We start from the raw sequence: 18,630 nt of genomic DNA on the forward strand, positions 1-18,630 counted from the left end.
GCAAGCTCCAAAAGATTTGCATTCGCCTGGCGGACGGCTGGTGCGCGTTTGGACTGGAATGGATGGTACATAGGCAGGCACTCGACCGCACGTAGTTGCCTTTTCTCTTGCCTTTGCTCCTTCCTCTCTGCTCTATCTCACTCTCCTCTAACTCTTTCAATCACTTCTGAACCATAATTCATTCAAAGAACATAATGGCCTCGATCAAGCAAGCTGTCGGCCTCGCCGTCAAGCCTGAGAAGCCGATCAAGCTCTACTCTCATCCTGGTGTACGTCCCGCTCGCCCTCGTTCCCCAATGGCAAGAAAGAAGACTGCTAACAATAATACCAGGGACCAAACCCATGGAAAGTCGCCATCATCTTGACAGAGCTGGGCATTCCGTACAACAGCGAAGTCATGGACTTCGCGCAGTTGAAACAGGAGCCGTTTGAGTCTCAGTTCCCCGTGAGTGCAGCACTTCCATACCCAGCACCTTCTCGAAAGAGATCATCTTTGATCCTTTGATTTACACAGAACGGCCGCGTCCCCGCCATCGAAGACCCCAACACGGGCATCAAGCTCTGGGAATCTGGCGCGATTATCGAGTACCTGCTGGAGACGTACGACACCTCCAACGACCTGTCGTACACCAGCAGCCCGGAGAAGTTCGAGCAGAAGCAATGGCTTCATTTTCGTACGTAAACCCTCACCACGGAAAAACAAGAAGCATGCCCACAAGAACCACTCGTTGATCTTTCTCTCATAACAGAAATGTCCGGCCAAGGCCCCTACTTCGGCCAACGCGCCTGGTTCCTGTTCTACCACCCGGAGAAAAACCTTACCTCGTGCCTCGACCGCTACGGCAACGAGATCCGCCGCGTGCTCGGCGTCATCGAGCGCCACCTCACCAAGACTAACAAGCCCTACCTCCTGGGTGACCGTGTGAGTTATGCGGATTTGGCGTTTGTGCCGTGGCATTGGCTGTTGTTGTATAAGCCGCAGATCATGGGCGAGGATTTCCCGAAGGAGTGGGAGAAGGAGTTCCCCAAGACTTGGGCTTGGACGCAAGGGTTGGAGGCGAGGCCGAGTGTGAAGAAGGTTCGGGAGGAGAGGGTGGAGGCTATGAGTAAGGGACACTAAGGGGTGAATATGAGTGGTGGGTGTGATGGGTTTGAGAAGGCTTCCGAGAGGAACGGCGAGTGTCGTGACTAAATTAAAGACATAGCTGCTCGAGACTATTGCGCATAGGCAGCAATTGCAGGCTCGGCCTTGAGCTTCGCCGTACCAAGCCTATATCATATCAGTACACGCAACAGAACAGAGACACCACACATCACTTACAAGAATCCTTTCACCAAATTCTCCAGCAGAGACTGCAAATCCTTCGCCACAGAGACATTCATGCCCTTAGCAGTGATTCGAAGACAGATGCTCAGCGCGTTCTTCTTGACGCGCGAGAGACTCGCAACACCGTTATTGTTCAAAGCGTCGAGGGCGAGGGAGTATGCAGCTGAGGAGATGGTCATTGTAACGTGATTCGTCGGTCGGAGAGGACAGAGACTTTGCACGGAGAGGACGGTGGCTCCGGGGAGTTGTGCGTTGTTCTGGGCCGGGACGACGACGCCGTCGAACTAGGTATCGTTAGTGCACACGTCTCGTCGGTGATGGAGATGAAGACGGCAGTCCTACCTGCGTCCAAACCGTAGTCGTCGGCACAAGTTCCATAAACCCATGCCCATGCAACGCATCATAATAACGACTCCCCGCACTCTGCTGCCACATGCTCGCCTGACACAACCCGCCCTCGCAGATATCGTTCAGCAAGCTGGGACTACCCAGCAGATCGATACCGGCGAAGTCGGGCGAGAGCGCGACGAAGGCCCGGGTGATGTTGCGGGTGCTGGGCCAGAATTGCAGGGCCCATTGCGTGTTGGGGCCGCCTTGGCTGTGGGTTATGACGGCGGTTGGGAGGTTTCCGGAGAGGTGGGAGAGGTAGTGGAGGTTGTAGGCGACGTATTCGGCGTTGAGTTGCATGTCGCCCATGGAGCGGTTGGCTTTGATTTGTTAGTGAGGGTTTGGGAAGGTGACGGGTTGTTGTAGCTTACGGATGGTGATGTAGCAGCCTGTATAGCCGTTTGCCAGGAGAGCTGGGATGTAGCCATCCCCCCATGATTCTTCGCCTGTGGTTGCTGTACCGTGGACTAGCAAGACAGGTGGGGAGTCTTGAGTTGGGTTGCCGTTGGGGCATGTCAGCGATGCTGCCAGATCGCTGGCAGAGACGGTGAAGGGAGCGTCGCCGTCGAATGCAAAGTCCGGAGCATCGCGTTTGACGACAGGAGAAGCGAGCGTATGAACAGAAAGGAAAAGAACAAGAAGATCAAGCGGAGACATGATCAGAACGAGCGAATGCAGCAGTAGTAGGCTGTCAAAGCCCAAGAAACGAACGTGATGATGAACAAGAGACAGACCCCAGGTCTTGGTCTGCAAGATCAATTCCAGACGTCCACGAGCACACTAATGTATGCTTCACTCAAGAACGAAGGAAACAACACCCACGGTCCCGACCACGAGTCTGTTCCACGGCTGCTTCCTACCAGAGATATCACAAACTCAATCACCTTGACCAGCATTGAAGATTGTACATCCTTCACCCGTAGATACATAGATACACGCCTGCCAATGGACAGCTTGGCACCTTGATCAACGCAAGGGGCGACGCCATGATTGCCAGGACCGGAAGGTCTGCAAGTCGCACCATCGCTTTGGGCGGCGCCTTTCAGTTGATGATGGCGGGCTTGGAGGGAGGACTGGACTGCGGCGAAGGGAGGTTCATCTTAGCTGCGGTGGTGCCGGCGCTTGGGTTGCGGGTGGATGCAGTTGTTCATTGAAGTCAGGGAGCGAATGAGGTTCGGGAAGTCGTGTTTTTGGGATGGGTGGTCGTCGGCTCGGCGAGCTCGGGATGCTGCAGGGTGCGGGTCTGGCCGGAGAATGGAGAATTTTAGAGTCGAGAGCAGAAGTCGCAGTCGTATCAATTCGCGGAATGCTGGAAGAGCAGAGACGTAGCTACGTCGGCAGTGTCAATGTATTGTTCTTAGTTCAAAGATACAGTCGGCAACGGATCAGAATCGGAGAAGCAGACTTCGATATTCCCCGTGGAAATAGCAATCACAACCCCCGACAGCTCCTTCCCTTCCAAGCCTAGCCTCGGCGCAAATCTTCACGTGCAGCTCGCACCCCACTTCAAGCAAAGACCAACTGACCACGCTGGCCTTTCTTCATCTCACCTCTGGCTCTGCCAACCCCGTAACACATCACCAAAGCAGACCTCAGCCTACACAGCCATCAAGGTCCTGACCATCAAGAACTCCGACAAAATGCATCCAACCTGTCAGTCACACGTGCCATGGCGGGGTAGTTACTCTCAGCTTATCGGAGCGATAACTGATGTGATGGATAGGTCCCAAGTGCGGTGCCGGTGCGTCTGGCAAGTCTTGCGGCTCGTGCGGTGCGACTTGTCCTAACTAGACGGTATGCATCGATTGCAAGTTGGTTGGAAGTGACAGCAGACTCACCACGATCAGGATAAGATGTGGTGAGGCGGGGTGATGAGTTGACGACACGACGAAGTGACGATGCGATGAGATAACGAAGTTGAGATGGGGATGTGTCTCGAACGAGGAAGATGCGTTTATACGTGGTGGTGTATATGAGAGGTGGTTGAAGGATAAGTGGGAGGGAGAGCCTTGTGCTCTTTCTCTGTTCAAATGCCATGCAGCTCGTATATGACTGTCTTTACCCCCTCGTAGCATCAACTTCCCTTACTCTATCCTCACTACTCTAACTAGCTCCCCAAGCTCCCGTAGACTGATATTACCTCGCACGAGCAGCAGCAGCTCCATCACATCTAGAACGAACAAGTCAAACCCTAACTTACCCTCCAAATTATATAACAACTCATCACCCGCCAAAAGCAGCAAACCTTACCCAACAGAGGCAATAGGCGTTTCTTCCCCTTCGCAGCCGAAGCGATCCGTAGCTTCAGCATGATGGCCGATAGGGCCAGTTCAGTACGCACATAGTGCAGGAGAAGAACAAGGCGGCAGAGCGCGACGTAGGCATCGCCGGGTGTGTGTCTCGTTCTGCCGTTCATTGCCCTTATCCTGGGCATTGGCATTGCCGCAGCGGATAGGGATAGCAGTCACAGCGTAACTGACGATTTCAGTTAGAGTCGCATTAAAGTTACAAGTTTGGATGTGTTACTGACTGGTTACATACGACTTATGACTAAGAGCAATATTCGTTTATGGATTATCATATTGAGCACTCCGGCAGGGTGAATCTAACCGGACATAGTCTGTTCACGGGGTGTATGCGGGCAATCGGCTAAGCGCTACAAGATTTGACTTCTGCTTGGGGACGTGGAGACTTGTAACTATGCGTGACTATACGCGACTATCATTATTAGTCATGTTTGTGGTTATAGTCCCACGTTACGTTAACCGTTTGTGACTTGTAACAGCTATCCCTAGCAGCGGAGCAATTGCTGACTAACGCTCGGTTTCTAAATATTGACTCCAGCGTTCTTGTTCGACATAAGGCTGCGGCTTGCAGGGCTATTGCACCGCACAAATTCACGCACTTCCTGGTTTCTGCCACCCTGAGCAACAGAACCTCAGTGACAATGGGTCACATGGGTCTGGCCTTCGCTGAGGGCAAAGACAGAGGCTATCTCTACAATGCCACCGATGCAGAAATACTCCGCGATTTGAACAACTTCTATGGTCTCAAGAAGTGGGGATTTGTGGTTTATCGTTGCACACATGGGGACGACGATGCCTGGTCTCGCTTCATGGATCGGCTCAATCGCCATAACGACGCCGTGCTACGCGACAACGAACAGGCACCCGACCTCGTCGCATCGTATGACTGGACGGTACAAGAGGACCCTGCCTTGGAGGGTGCAACGAAAGACGAAGTTCGGCGGCGGTTTCGACAGCTGCGTGGATCTCTTATTCAGAGCGAGACTGCGGACGACCTTGACGACTTCAAGAAACGGACTCTAATGTGGGAAAATCCACGATATAAATACTGCATCCACGTGGACTCGGAGGGCCTTCATATGGTTCTGCAACGCGCCTCGGACTACTTCTAAGGGTCCCTTCAGGGTCATTTCAATCTGATCCGAGCGGATGAATCCTGGGACCAGCCCGATTTCGACCGGTTTGATTGGGAGAAACACGAGACCGAAAAGCAGAGGAAGGAGTCTGACGGCGGGCCTGGTGACGAAGAAGACGAAGAGGACGAAGAAGACGAGCACGACGAGGGCGAGCCTGAGATTGAGGGCAGCCGACGTATCGATATAGGGTGGATGAAGGTCCAGGTACCCCATCTCATCCCCGGATTGTACAGGACATTGATTCAGGATCACTCATGGGATCATATATACTGCAGACCGCCAGGGGTGTGCGAGCATTAGACAGAGCAACACCCCATATTTACATGCCCGACTGCCTTCATTTGTTGTATTGTACAGTAGACTGGGCGAACAGCGTCGGGCCCGGCCGCTCGTTGATATGGGCATCAGACACAGGTCAGTAGCAGGCGGACGCTGCGACCTCCGGATGGTATCTGACACCGCTTCCTCAGATGACGATAACTACTCCGCGCACAAGGGTCTAACTGGAAAATCCGACCTCCGCCACGTGGATCTCAAGCAGAAGTCTTTCAGCGCCAACGAACTGACAATGGCTCAATCCCTCCAGGGACAACTTGACCGGGACTGCACAATGGCGAGTGATTGCACCAATCAAGACAATCCACAAGCCTCCGGCCGCGGCCGAGGACAAACGAAAGTGGGATGGGAAAGGGGCAAATGTGGTGTAGGTGTCCAATTGGACACTCTCTCAACGCAAAAGTCTCTCAACGCAAAAGTCGTCGAACTCCTCTTTTCATATGGAACGCATGGGTTTGAGAGCCTAATAGATAGCAAAAACGCGGTGAGTTATTGTAGATTGCTTTTCTATTTGTGAGAAGGTCTTTTAGTCTTCGAGCCCTGCCATGGTAAGTTGCTGTCGTCGTATAAGCCAGACGCATGTAGGGCAATCTGGATGGATGCACACATGCAGAGCCGCATCACGGCCGGGATGCGGAGTGGGAGATGCATATCCGCGATCCAGGTGGTCGGGACCGGCCAGAATGTCAACGTCAGTAGTGGGTGGACAGCACATGAAAGATGTTTGAAATATTCGCTTCTTCGTAGATGCGATCTGAAATTCTAGTCCAGCAGGCGTCTCCGTTGCTGCTCTCCCGCGTCGTCTTCTAATAACAAAAAGCACATTACTGTTCTTAGTAAACTGATTAGAGGATAACGATGGTGTCTCTCTCAAGCGTCCTCGCGGACAAGCCTCTTCCCTGTTCCCTGAATCGGTCACTTTTTTCACACGCCACGCCGTTTTTCTTTCAGCCTCCCATCTCGATCCCATTGACTCCGTTTCTAATCTCCCTTTGACGCGCAAAGCTCTAACCCGTCCGCCAGACCGCTCCCTTGGCCGAAACTCCTCGCTAGAGTAACGTAACGCTGCAAAATAGCCCCATGAACCAGAAGTGATGACCGTAACGCCGTTGATGATGACAATCCCGATGTTGTTGAATATGAGATGGCGATCTATCACAAGTTAGCATGTGACGCATTCAATGCATAGGCGTAATGACTGACCTATTTCGCTTTTGCGGTGCAAGGACGGCAAGTCTTCAGCTTGCATTTCGCGCACTCGAAGATGAACCAGTGTGGACCCGAATGGCACATGTTGCAGTTCCATAGGATGAGGGTGGTGTCGGACTTGATCATTTTGAAGTTGTGCTCGCACTTTCCAGGCTTCGCCATCTTCAGGAATGTTAGTATATGGTCTGTGAGAGGGGGAGGGAAGGACGAACTTTTGACTTGTGTGTCGAGTCAAGATCAGCCCCCAAAGTCAAATCGCCGAATCAATGTATCTTGGTTTGAAGCGTGCGTGTAGCGGTGTATGTGACCCGAGTCGATGCTGTAGGGGATGGAAGCCAATGACAGTTGACGGATGCCTGCGGGTGGTGTAGAGAGTGGTGAACGGGGAATTGGCGATTGCAGTGAAGGATCCAGGTTGCGTGATAAGAAGAAAGCTGAAATGCAGAGACGGCCACCCAAGCTATATAGCAAAAAGCAGAAGATGCGCGGATGCAACGACTTGATGAGGTTGCCTCAAGGCTCTAGCGCTAAAAGTGGAATTTGTCCTTTGAGCGCACCCACCGAGCAAACTCGGTGCTCAGCCAAGTGACAGGTCTGGCGCACACAATGTCGTCGAATCCAGACAGTGGGATATGGATTGAGCGAAGAGGCAAGATCTGGTGATACCATGGAGGGGCGGCCGCGGTGCGACACTACACTTTTTCTCTCCTCGCTCGCCAACCCGTGGTCATTGCTCGATCCAAAGCAGTAAGCAGAGAAGAGACAGAGCAAGCTAGGGCGGCGTGGCTCACACTCCCCGTCGCCGCGTCTGTGGGCTGCGGTGTTCTGGGAGCAGATCCCTGCGGCAAGGCAAGATGGCCGGACGATTTGAGCGCTGAGGGGGCAGAGGTGGTGTTGTGTGCCAGAAGAGCAAGCTCGTCCAGAAAGGCGTTTGGAACCGCCGATCAAGTCCCCATCGAATCGGCGCCGCCTCCCAGTTCCCGGGCACTGGATCGTAGCACGGCACAGGCAGTTGGATCTGGTTTAAGGTTTAGCTCCCAGATGGACGACTCAGACGGCTGCCGGATGGCACGAGGGCCACCGAATCGCGGCGTATCTCGAGCCTGCTCGGCCGGGATGTCTGCGATCCTGCGCGCGCAGCGACGGCACGACTCAGAGGAGCTGACGCAGACACGACGGCCGCGCGGGCGCCCCTGAATGGACCGCGAGGGCGGCGGGCGACGACAGGCATCGTTTGGCACAAGCCGACGTCGAGAGAAAGTCTGGCAGGCAGGACTGCCGCAACGAGCGCACTGCAGGAACCGTGCCGACGCCATGCAGGCCCGGCGGACGCCCGTCCAACCGCCAGTCGCGCTGACAAAGGCTGGTCTGCATCTCGTCTAGGTGCAGACTACCACGCCCACCCCTCCGCGCATCTGCGATCAAGCGATGGAAGGTGATGGCCGTCCAGGGTCGATCCATGGCCCTCCGGCACGCAGAGGCTCTTCGGCCCATGTGCCGACTGGACGCACGCCGCCCTCGAGCGGTCAGCTGTCGAGAGGCAGATGCGAAGTGCGAGGTCGACTGGTCCAATGCGGCCAAGCCCCAAAGCGTATTCTGCTAGCGCCGAAACCTCACTCACTCCTGGCCTCGACCGCAGCACATCGCATCGTACATCGCATCTCCATCTCCATCGCATTCCTCGGCGGCTCGCCCACTCGACGCATCACAATTCACACCACACCTTCACCGCAGAAATCGAACAGTCCACACCCGCGCTAGGACACGCCGATTTCACACCACGAGGCCCGTGTGTGTCACGGCCGCTCTTTCTGCCCATGGAATGTGATGATTCCCAATGCCAGAGGCGGCATCACGCGGCGGCGTAATTGTCACCATTTCACCGCAGAGCGTCATCCGCACACGCTTGCTGACAGGCCCCAATGTTTCCCGCCGACCTGGTTACGAGCCAGAGACACGACCTGCAGCCACACCTAGAAGTTTGCGCCATCCCCTAGCAGGCCCATGTATCTATCCGCTACATGTTACACCCGCCCAGCAATTTTCGCAGTCGCAGATGCAGATTTGACGCCTAACGGATGGGAGCACACTGCTCAGCGCGCCGTCCCATCTGCAGCAGTGGCGTGAATGGGAAACCTCACCTTCTGAAAGAATGGGGCCAAAGAATTGGAGACGCCTTGAATCGGTTCATGAGATCTACCCAAGTCCCGGCAATGGCGCTATTTCCATGTAACCCCAAACAGCTGTCTTGCATGATGGCACGTGTGGAGAAGCTCGGTGATGGCCCAACGTCATCTCCATTGAAGCAACTCAATCTCGGCTGATCACATTCATTGAATGCTGCTCAGAAGATGTCTGTTGTACAAACCGCTCTGTCCGATGATGAATGTTTTGATACTGATGATAGAAGGAGGCATGCGCCAACGCCAGGAAAACGCCACGAATGAATGCCGCGTCCTCTCTTTCGCAATCGTATCAGCCTTACTGCTTTGAGCGACTGTTTGCAACCCAACCATCTAACTGAGATGCCCACAGATCAGCCAAGCCATATCTAAACTTAAACACTATAGGTATTTGCTCTCCCACCAACTCGGTCACACCGAGACACAAAAAGGCCCATTCGCCGGAGGGATCTCCAGTGCATGTCGAAGCGGGTATCACGTCGCACACCCACCACACATACCATCAATTCGGACCTCGACCGAGGAGTAACGCTTTGGAAAATTGCCATGGCGTTCGCGCCTCGCATTGACGTCCCCACTCTGGCGTCGATCTCATTGCGCAACTCGGGCGGACGCTAAGGCAGGAACAATGTCTCGAAGTCTTCATTCCAGGTCACTGGGTCAAGCTGTCAATGCGGTGGATGGGACGTGCTAATTCTCCGTGTGATGGTGGACTTTTGGCGTTGCGCTGTTGGCGCAGCCGCCTCGTCATGATACCCACTATGAAGCTGTATGTGGGATGTCTTGTAACATCACCACTATAGTGGTCAGCAGAAAGAGTATCCACGACGGGTTGAGGTAAGGATATCTCGCCTGCTGCATTGACCCCATGGTTACTGTCCACGTCAAAAGTGTTAGTCGAGAGCCGAGGTGATTGTTTCCAGGATGGTTTGACCGGATGTTTGGGCCTCAAGTTAAAGTACCCTGCTGCTCGCCAAACCGCCCGCTCGGCCTGAGATTGATTGAGGACCGGGATGTTACCGACTTCAGTTGAGGGAACATTTTTTTCCTTCCACTGCAATATCGATTGCCGAAACCTTTCGCTAGAGCGGATCGATGATTGTGTACGGATGCCCTCGGCGGTTGTGCAAAGCGTGCGAACATCGTGTACTGACCACAATGGATAGGTGTACTTATCGCCGCTGGCAAATCGTCCGGAATCTCATCCGCCTCGCCTTTCCAAGACACCTCGCACCTCGACCAACCCATACCCATTTGCAAGTAGCCATGGCATAGGGCAAGGGAAGACGATACTACATCTCATCCATCACGTGCCTTTCTTGGCGTTCACAGGAAAGACCCAGAAGGAGAAAGAAGGAGAAAGAACGATCGCGAATTGAAATCGAACCTCACCTCTTCATCTACCCGCGAAAGCTCAAGGCTCTTTGAGTCGTTCAAGAGCTTTCGATATGTACTAATCGTCTCCATCGGGATCGAAGTGATACTGCCACGACTACGTCATCGTCATCGCTGCAGTATGTTTTAGTAACTCAACAGAATCTTGGGTGGACAGTGATGTCTCGTGTGAAAGACAGGCAGACACTCAAGAAGAGTCCCACGACCGCGGATTGTTGTACCTTCATCTTCTCCTGTAGCCGTCTTTCACTTGAACCAACATTAGGCTTGACTTACTGTAAAGACCAGATAGCAGGCCCTCGATGAGACGAATCATTAGCTGTTTGCAGCCGCCTTGATACCTTGGGTATTCCGCTCAGAGTGGAAGATTCAGATTCATCCCCATCTCTCCGAGACCATCTAATCTGCCGGAGATGTGAACAGAAGCGTAGTCACTTCTGTTTCTTCGGAGAGGTAACACTTCCATCATGCATACCACGTGAAGAGAACGACGAGGAGGGTAGACAAATTTGGGTGAGAAATGTGTACGGCTCAGCGAACACGTGATATGTGTTTAGCCTCATTGTGGCTTGTAAGGTGGAAGATTCGCGCAGCTGCCAGAGAATCCGCGAAAGAATTGACACAGAAAACGCCCGGACCACTCACTTCAGCCCACCTCAATCCACCACAGCGTCATATGCGCTGTCCTCTGCTTGTCCCTCCGCCAGCAAATTCTAAAATCTTCCTCGACACCTTCGCTTGAGGCGACTCGTCCAATCACAACCCGACCCAATCAACTTTTTTCCTCCAGCGCAAACAGCTGCAACTCCTCCGAAACACCTGCCCTCCCGAAACACCACAAACACACTCCCACACCCTACACACGCCCGCAGAATGTCTGTGGTTGGCCTGGACTTTGGCACGGCCAACGCGGTCATTGCCGTGGCCCGGAATAAGGGCGTCGACGTGATCACCAACGAGGTCTCGAACCGCGCAACACCAGCCCTCGTGGGCTTCGGCCCCAAGAGCAGATACCTGGGCGAGGCCGCAAAGACCCAGGAAGTGTCGAACCTCAAGAACACCGTTGGATCGCTCACACGCCTCGCCGGCCGCACATTAAACGACCCAGACGTCCAGATAGAGCAAGAGTATGTGTCAGCGCCTCTCGTCGAGGTCAATGGCCAGGTGGGCGCGGAGGTCACATACCTGGGCCAGAAGCAGAAGTTCTCAGCCACCCAGCTGATTGCCATGTTCCTGACCAAGGCCCGTGAGACTGCCTCGAAAGAGCTGAGACTGCCAGTAAACGATATGGTCATTTCCGTGCCAGCGTGGTACACAGACGCACAGAGGAGAGGCATCTTGGATGCCGCAGATGTGGCAGGTATCAAGGTTCTTCGTCTGATCAACGAGACTACCGCGACCGCTCTTGGATACGGTATCACCAAGCTCGACCTGCCCAACGCAGACGAGAAGCCACGCCGAGTCGCCATTGTCGATATCGGCCACAGCAACTACACCGCCTCCATCTGCGAGTTCAAGAAGGGCGAGCTCAAGGTCATCTCGACTGCCTACGACCGACACTTCGGTGGCCGCAACTTCGACAAGGCCATTATTGAGCACTTCCGCAAGGAATTCAAAGAGAAGAACAAGATCGGTGAGCAAGACATTTCATTTTCCATCAGCAAGCACATGTCAAGATCAAGGGATGTCCAACTAACATATTTTCCTTTCTAGACATCTACGAGAACCCCAAGGCACGTGTGCGTGTGGCTGCCGCTGTGGAGAAGTTGAAGAAGGTTCTGTCTGCCAACGCCATGGCACCCATCAACATTGAGTCGCTTATGAACGATGTTGATGTCCGGGGCATGCTCAAGCGAGAAGAGTTGGAGGAACTGGTCAAGCCGCTGCTCGAGCGTGCAACTGCACCTCTCGAGCAGGCTCTTGCCGATGCCAAGCTCAAGACGGAAGACATCGACTTCATTGAGCTTGTTGGTGGCTGCACGCGTGTTCCAGCGCTGAAGGCTGCGATTCAGAACTTCTTCGGCAAGCCTCTCAACTTCACCCTCAACGCAGACGAGGCCATCGCTCGTGGCTGCGCATTCAGCTGTGCCATTCTGTCACCAGTCTTCCGTGTCCGCGACTTCAGCGTACAGGACATCGTCAACTACCCCATCGAATTCACCTGGGAGAAGTCGCCAGATATCCCAGACGAGGATACCAACTTGACCGTCTTCAACCGTGGAAACGCCATGCCGTCGACCAAGATCCTGACCTTCTACCGAAAGCAACCGTTCGATCTCGAGGCCAAGTACGCAAAGCCTGAAACGCTTCCTGGCAAGATCAACCCATGGATTGGGCGATTCAGCGTCAAGGGCGTCAAGGCCGAGGGCAAGGACGATTTCATGATCTGCAAGCTCAAGGCACGTCTGAATCTGCACGGTGTGCTCAACGTTGAGCAGGGATACTACGTGGAAGAGCAAGAGATTGAGGAGCCAGTCCCAGATTCCAAGGATGAAGCTAAGAAGGATGGTGATGTGAGTACAGTCTGTGTTTTACATTCCCAGCCTCGCCCTGCATTTGTTTTGAGTGAAGAGGAGGAAAAAGCGTTGGCAGCAACGACATCAGGTCTTGTGAACATGCATATCGAAGAACGAGCCGCAAAACGCGCGAAACTTGACGAACCATTGCTGACGAGTCGACAGGCAATGGATACCGATGACAAGGCCAACGGCGAGGCCAAGGCGCCGAAGACCCGCAAGGTCAAGAAGCAAGTCCGCAAGGGCGACCTGCCGCTCTCTGCCGGAACCGCTTCGCTCGATCAATCTTCGAAGGACAACCTCATGGAGAAGGAAGGCCAGATGGTTGCTGAGGACAAGCTTGTTGCCGAGACCGAAGACAAGAAGAACGAGCTCGAGTCGGAGATCTATGCCATGCGCGGCAAGGTCGACGAGCCATACGAGAGCAACGGATACGCCGATTTCTGCAGCGAAGAGGAGAAGACGAAGATCAAGGCCAAGTGTGATGAGCTCGAGGTAAGATTTGACATCTGTTCAACTCATCGACAGATGCTAACGTGTTTGTAGGACTGGCTTTACGAGGACGGCGAGGATGCTACCAAGGCACAGTATGTCGCGAAGTTCGAGGAGCTGCGAGCGTCTGCTGGCCCAGTCATCCAGCGCTTCAACGACAAGAGGCAGGAAGAAGAGGAGGCCCGCCGAAAGGTCGAGGAGGAAGCCGCAGCCAAGAAGCGGGCTGAGGAAGATGCCAAGAAGAAGGCCGAGGAGGAGAAGCGAAAGGCCGAAGAGGAGTCCAAGAAGCAGGCAGAGAAGCCTGATGAGGAGATGAAGGACGCCGACGCCGAGGGCCAGGCACCGGCTGATGTTGAGGAGGCATAGATGGCGAACCAACAGCATTCCCAGATAAAAATCGTCTCGCGAGCATAGATGGGTTGAGGCTCGGCGTCGATTGGTAATGATGAACGATTGGCATTCATGGTGAGAAAAACGACGTCTTCTCTCATCAGACGAAACGACAAATGTGCATGATTGATCGACGGGTTCGGGGGGGTTTTCTTCATCGTCTTTTGAAATGGTGAAAGCGGGAGAACTTGATGGACGTATAGATAGATGACATGAAAAAAGAAAAGAGCTTCTGACTTGGTTCCTCGTCCTTCATAAGTCTTAAGCTAAGTGCAGATGCTCGATATGTCCTTCTGCTTAGCACACCCTGCCTCCTGAAGACTTCCCTTCACTTCACTTCCCCTCTAAAACAAAACCTCCCCACCACTAACCACACTCCTCCCCTCCCTCACAGCCTTCACAACCCCCTTCCCAACCAACTCCTCCACCAACCCAAACAACCACCCATCACACCCGCTCCCCGCCACAAAATCCACACTCACCGGCAAAACCTCCCTTCCGCCCGTCACCCGCGAGGCATACTCCACCTCCCCCACGGGGACCACGAAATCCGGCACCCCCGCCATCGGCGAGATCCTGGAAGTCGAAAACGCCGCCGGGGCCGTCACGCCCGAGAGGTAGGTGTCTCGGTAGGTGGGCTTGGTGGGGAGGGAGTGGATGTAGAGGAGGAGGGTGGAGCAGTCGTTCCGCAGGATGGAGGAGGTGAACCAGGATTCGAAGTTGGATTTTTTGGCTTGGGCGCTTTGGAGGGCAGGGGCGGTGAGATTTTGGGTTACGGACCAGCGGACGAGGGCGGCGGGGTCGACGAAGGGGGTGCGGTTGGCGTGGGCGGTGGCGTAGGCGGCGAAGAAGGGCTCGCGGACGAGGCGGGATTGGGAGGCGGAGGTGAGGGTGTCGTAGGTGGTGGAGATGTAGGTTGCGAAGTTTGGGTGGGTCGGGTGGGATTCGGCCCAGGAGGCGGAGAGGTTGAAGGGGGTTGTGGTGGCGTTGAGGTGGGTTGTGAGGTTGTGGAGGAAGGTTGCTAGGAGGGTGGTTGTTTCCGGGGTGGAGTTTGTTGGGGGGTAGTCGGTTAGGAGGATTTTGGTTGGGTGGGAGTTTGGTGGTGGGGTGGTGAGGTTGGTGCCGTAGAGGGCTTGGGCGGCGGTTTTCCAGAGGAGTGGGTCGCGGGTGAGGATGCCTGCTGTGTCGAATTCTGGGGATAGGGGCATCACGTTGTCGAGGGATACGAGGCCGTGGGCTGCTTTGTTAGCAGAGCAGAGCTTCAGGGTTTTGATCTTGACCTACTAGGTCGATTGCCAAAGACACCGTTCTTTTGGCTTGGACTGCGTATGCTTCCCCCGGTATCACTTCCCAGAGCGATGTCAAGCCAGGGGTATGAAGCTGTCGTAGTGATGTCGTCAGTTCATTGCGTGAACAACGGGATTGATACAGACATACCTGTGCCAGCAGCAGGTCCAGCAGAGGACGACGAAGGGTCCTGATATCCATCTCCTCGTGGGTCTGGCGATCACAGTCAGCTCCAAACTCCTCAACTCATACGCAATTCTCAGGAATTCATCTTACTAAAAGGCGAATGCATATCAACCCAGTCCGCCGTCGCCGTTTCACCCACAGCAAATTGACTCGTCTTCATTTTACCAACGAAGACGGCACCAGCATCTAGCAGATTCTGTACAGCCGGTCCAGTCTTGTTCGCCTCAGGATAAAGATGGTACCATGCCCGATTGCCGTTGGACGTCTTCAGCCCTTGAACGTCAAAGATGTCCTTGACGCCGAGTCGGACACCTGCGAGGGGTTTCTCCGCTGTCCTGGTGAAGTACAGTCGGGAGGGTACTGCTACTGCGAGAGATTGTCCAGGGATGTTCGCAGGCAGAACGGCGTAAGATCTTTGGGCACTTGGGATGGCGGTCTCTGTGAAGGCACCTTGCGTGTCTGAGTATAGCCTATAGGCTTGATAGAGCGAGCCTGTAGAAGAGATGAAGTAGGGACCATTAGGTATGGTAGTGTCGTTGGGCCGTATAGGCTTTGAATAAATGGATCGCTTCGATAATGAGTCGGCTATGGCCAACGATTCTTGAGGCCCTGAGTATTGGATGTACAGTGCTGCCAGCTTCGTCAGCGTGTTTCTGGTCTGACGTTGAGTTGAGTGAGCATACCTCGAAGGAAATCGGTCTGAAAGACGTCGTCGATGCTCGTAAAATTGGTTTGCAATTGTTCCAGGTCGTTCGTGCCGAAGGATGGACGGCCATGGTTGACTACCGTGATGGGAGCCAAATCATCGAGGGATGAATTGTATCTACAGCCAGCCACTTTGCCAGTAGCTGTTGATGGTACGTAGTAGTGGATGCCATTGAGCGTCAATGTTCTGCCAGTCGAAACGATGCTCTGCCCGTAAGTGAGTGCGCTACAAAGGGCTGCACTCAAGATGGACACAGATTGCTTCATGATTCCGGCCAGATGTCTCTTCGTCCAGCTCGTGAGACGTCGAGTACTTCCACTGGCAGTTCAAAGGCTGACGGCTTATATTGGACAAGCAACAAGCTGAGCAGCTGCACCTATTGCCAATGCCAATGGCAGTCCGTGCGATGGCCAAGGTGTTGATCATCACGGTCGTCCATCAGTCGAGAAAAAGATTTTTGCTAGCAACAACACCAATGCAGGACTGTCCATTGCTGTCAAGAACTCCGACGACCGTCGTCTTGGCTCTCGTAGTGTCTTGGTATTCGTGTCCACTAAGATTGAGCAAGTATCGCTATAGCTTGTTCAAGGTGGTGTCAATTGGCGAAGCTTGAAGCCATCAAGGTGGGAGCATGCGGGACCACTGCAGAAAGATCATCAATTCTCTCCAACAATGTCCTGGAAAGTTTTCAATGTGCCAGGGACACTGGAGTCACTGCAGTATTGGCGTATAAAGAGAGTGCAACCCGTCGTTATGGGAGGAGTTCAACGCAACGATGGCCAAATTTCAGGCTGTTGGTCTGCTATTGGCAGCATTCGTTTGCCCTTCGTTGAGCAACCCAATCCACGCACCGAATGTCACCAGCTCCCAGAATGGCAAGCCTCTGTTAGAAGACTTTGATGCTCTAGGAGCGTGGTTCGACGGTGTTGCAGCGATTAATCACAGCTCGATCCCTCGGCAGCCCAATGTCTCGATCGCCATTGTCGGAGGCGGCATTTCAGGTCTTGCGACGGCGCTGATGCTAGACAGTGTGGGCATCCACAATTGGGAGATCATCGAGGCCAGTGAACGTGTGGGTGGTAAGAGCTGCAGAGGACCGATACTTTCGTTCTGTACTGACACTTGACAGGACGCTTTCGGACCAAGTATGTTGGCGGAACGCAGGAGTGGGCAGAGATGGGCCCGATGCGCCTCCCTTATAACGTCACATACCGCAGTGACAACAGTACGCACGTGTACTCGGATCATCAGATGGTATTCCAGCTCGCAGATTGGCTGAACGATCTGAACCACAACGACTCTCATTGGAAAGTCGACTTCATTCCTTGGATACAGCACCATCCCAACGAGCTTCTCGCTCGCGGCACTGGGAGGCTTCCAGACGGAAGAGTCCCAACCCGCGCTGATATCCAGGCAAACTCCAGTCTCGGTACGGCGGCACCGCTGACCTCGACCGAGTACAACGACACGAAGGCGAAGATGAATCAAATCCTGAAGGTCGAGAACAGGCTGAAAGCAATTCAAAGAGACGTCTGGAGACAACACGGCGTGGCGATGGCTGAAGGTCTGGACGATGTCAGCGAGCAGGTACATTGAAAGAGGCTCTTACCAGGCAGCTTTTCACATGCTAACCACTGTCTCAGGCCATGATGCGTTTGGAATGGCATGCTTCAGAGAACGTCACCGACGCCATCTGGACCAACACCGATTATGATGTCTTCTGGGACGAAATGACCCACAACGTAAGTGATGCTGCTGCAGCTAAATGACATTGAACTGACAGGCCTTGTAGAGCAATCTTGGGTTGGACGGTGGCAGCGGGTCTTTGGGCGAGACGCAATGGAAATGTGTCGATGGTGGCTTCAACAGGCTCTCAGACGCGTTCATACCGCATGTCTCAGATCGTCTAACGCTGAACCGAAAGATCACCAAGCTGGATCCCATCGAGGCGAATGGAACGACCCGAACAAGGCTTTCCTGGTACGAAGGTTCGGGCAAGAACCGAACAACACATACCAAAGACTTCGATTACACCATCATGGCAGTGCCATTCACGATGACTCGCTTCATGGACTTGCCGAGCTTCTCCTCGGTCCTCTCTCGTGCCAGCAGCGAAGCCGGTCTGCGATTCAAGTCGGCTTGCAAAGTCTCGTTGCTGTTCGAAGAGAGATTCTGGGAGAAAGGCGAGCGGCCAATCTTTGGTGGGTACTCTCAGCCTGAAAGTGCAGCAGTCGGCGCGCTCTATTACCCAGTGTACGGCTTGAATGAGACTGGTCGTCCAGGATTGATCACTCACTACCGCGGAGGCGATTGGAGCGATCGCTTCGTCAGCTTCTCTGACGAGCAACACGCAGAGCTGGTCCTCGACGCCATTGCCGACTTGCACGGAGAAGAGGTGCTGGACTTGTACACTGGAGATTTCGAGCGACTATGCTGGTTGCAGGACGAGCATACGGCCACTTCATGGACGAGGCCGGATATTGAGCAGCACAAGCTGTACATTCCGTCATATCATAAGACAGAGCATAATACCATCTTCATCGGCGAGCATACCGCGCCGACACACGCGTGGGTCAGCTCCTCGTTGCACTCATCTGTTCGCGGTGCTGTGCAGCTTCTGTTGGGGCTTGGGCTGGTGGACGAGGCCAAAGAGCTGAACCAGCGATGGATGGGCAGGTGGATTGACTTGGAGTAGAGAAAGTCCTGATTGATGTTGATGGATAGGAGACGAGGTCGCAGCAACAGACGGGGCTGTTGTTGCTCATCTGCATGAG

At 54.0% G+C, this 18,630-nt stretch overlaps 7 protein-coding genes across 7 annotated transcripts; 4 read left to right on the top strand and 3 right to left on the bottom strand.

Annotated features, from left to right (window-relative positions):
• Positions 1–194: 194 nt before the first annotated feature.
• On the top strand, positions 195–1,120 carry M409DRAFT_27448 (uncharacterized protein; the record flags this gene model as incomplete). The annotated part of the gene is made up of 4 exons (XM_033808576.1): positions 195–269; positions 332–445; positions 515–674; positions 750–1,120. 4 exons carry the CDS (start codon positions 195–197, stop codon positions 1,118–1,120), a joined length of 720 nt encoding a protein of 239 aa, XP_033662958.1.
• A 95-nt stretch (positions 1,121–1,215) lies between these two features.
• On the bottom strand, positions 1,216–2,371 carry M409DRAFT_27449 (uncharacterized protein; the record flags this gene model as incomplete). The annotated part of the gene is made up of 4 exons (XM_033808577.1): positions 1,216–1,270; positions 1,322–1,611; positions 1,670–2,034; positions 2,086–2,371. 4 exons carry the CDS (start codon positions 2,369–2,371, stop codon positions 1,216–1,218), a joined length of 996 nt encoding a protein of 331 aa, XP_033662959.1.
• A 2,290-nt stretch (positions 2,372–4,661) lies between these two features.
• On the top strand, positions 4,662–5,132 carry M409DRAFT_27450 (uncharacterized protein; the record flags this gene model as incomplete). The annotated part of the gene is made up of 1 exon (XM_033808578.1): positions 4,662–5,132. The coding sequence occupies one exon, from the start codon at positions 4,662–4,664 to the stop codon at positions 5,130–5,132; it is 471 nt and encodes a 156-aa protein (XP_033662960.1).
• A 1,563-nt stretch (positions 5,133–6,695) lies between these two features.
• Positions 6,696–6,863, bottom strand: M409DRAFT_69304 (uncharacterized protein; the record flags this gene model as incomplete). The annotated part of the gene is made up of 1 exon (XM_033818227.1): positions 6,696–6,863. One exon carries the CDS (start codon positions 6,861–6,863, stop codon positions 6,696–6,698), a length of 168 nt encoding a protein of 55 aa, XP_033662961.1.
• A 4,289-nt stretch (positions 6,864–11,152) lies between these two features.
• M409DRAFT_69305 (uncharacterized protein) lies at positions 11,153–13,653 on the top strand (the record flags this gene model as incomplete). The annotated part of the gene is made up of 4 exons (XM_033818228.1): positions 11,153–11,912; positions 11,993–12,792; positions 12,961–13,290; positions 13,342–13,653. 4 exons carry the CDS (start codon positions 11,153–11,155, stop codon positions 13,651–13,653), a joined length of 2,202 nt encoding a protein of 733 aa, XP_033662962.1.
• A 368-nt stretch (positions 13,654–14,021) lies between these two features.
• Positions 14,022–16,122, bottom strand: M409DRAFT_69306 (uncharacterized protein; the record flags this gene model as incomplete). The annotated part of the gene is made up of 5 exons (XM_033818229.1): positions 14,022–14,914; positions 14,962–15,057; positions 15,115–15,177; positions 15,241–15,700; positions 15,814–16,122. 5 exons carry the CDS (start codon positions 16,120–16,122, stop codon positions 14,022–14,024), a joined length of 1,821 nt encoding a protein of 606 aa, XP_033662963.1.
• A 509-nt stretch (positions 16,123–16,631) lies between these two features.
• Positions 16,632–18,551, top strand: M409DRAFT_27453 (uncharacterized protein; the record flags this gene model as incomplete). The annotated part of the gene is made up of 4 exons (XM_033808579.1): positions 16,632–16,935; positions 16,986–17,443; positions 17,500–17,598; positions 17,649–18,551. The coding sequence occupies 4 exons, from the start codon at positions 16,632–16,634 to the stop codon at positions 18,549–18,551; spliced, it is 1,764 nt and encodes a 587-aa protein (XP_033662964.1).
• Positions 18,552–18,630: the final 79 nt, after the last annotated feature.

This window comes from Zasmidium cellare (genome assembly GCF_010093935.1).
Source record: "Zasmidium cellare ATCC 36951 unplaced genomic scaffold M409scaffold_37, whole genome shotgun sequence".
NCBI lineage: Eukaryota > Fungi > Ascomycota > Dothideomycetes > Mycosphaerellales > Mycosphaerellaceae > Zasmidium > Zasmidium cellare.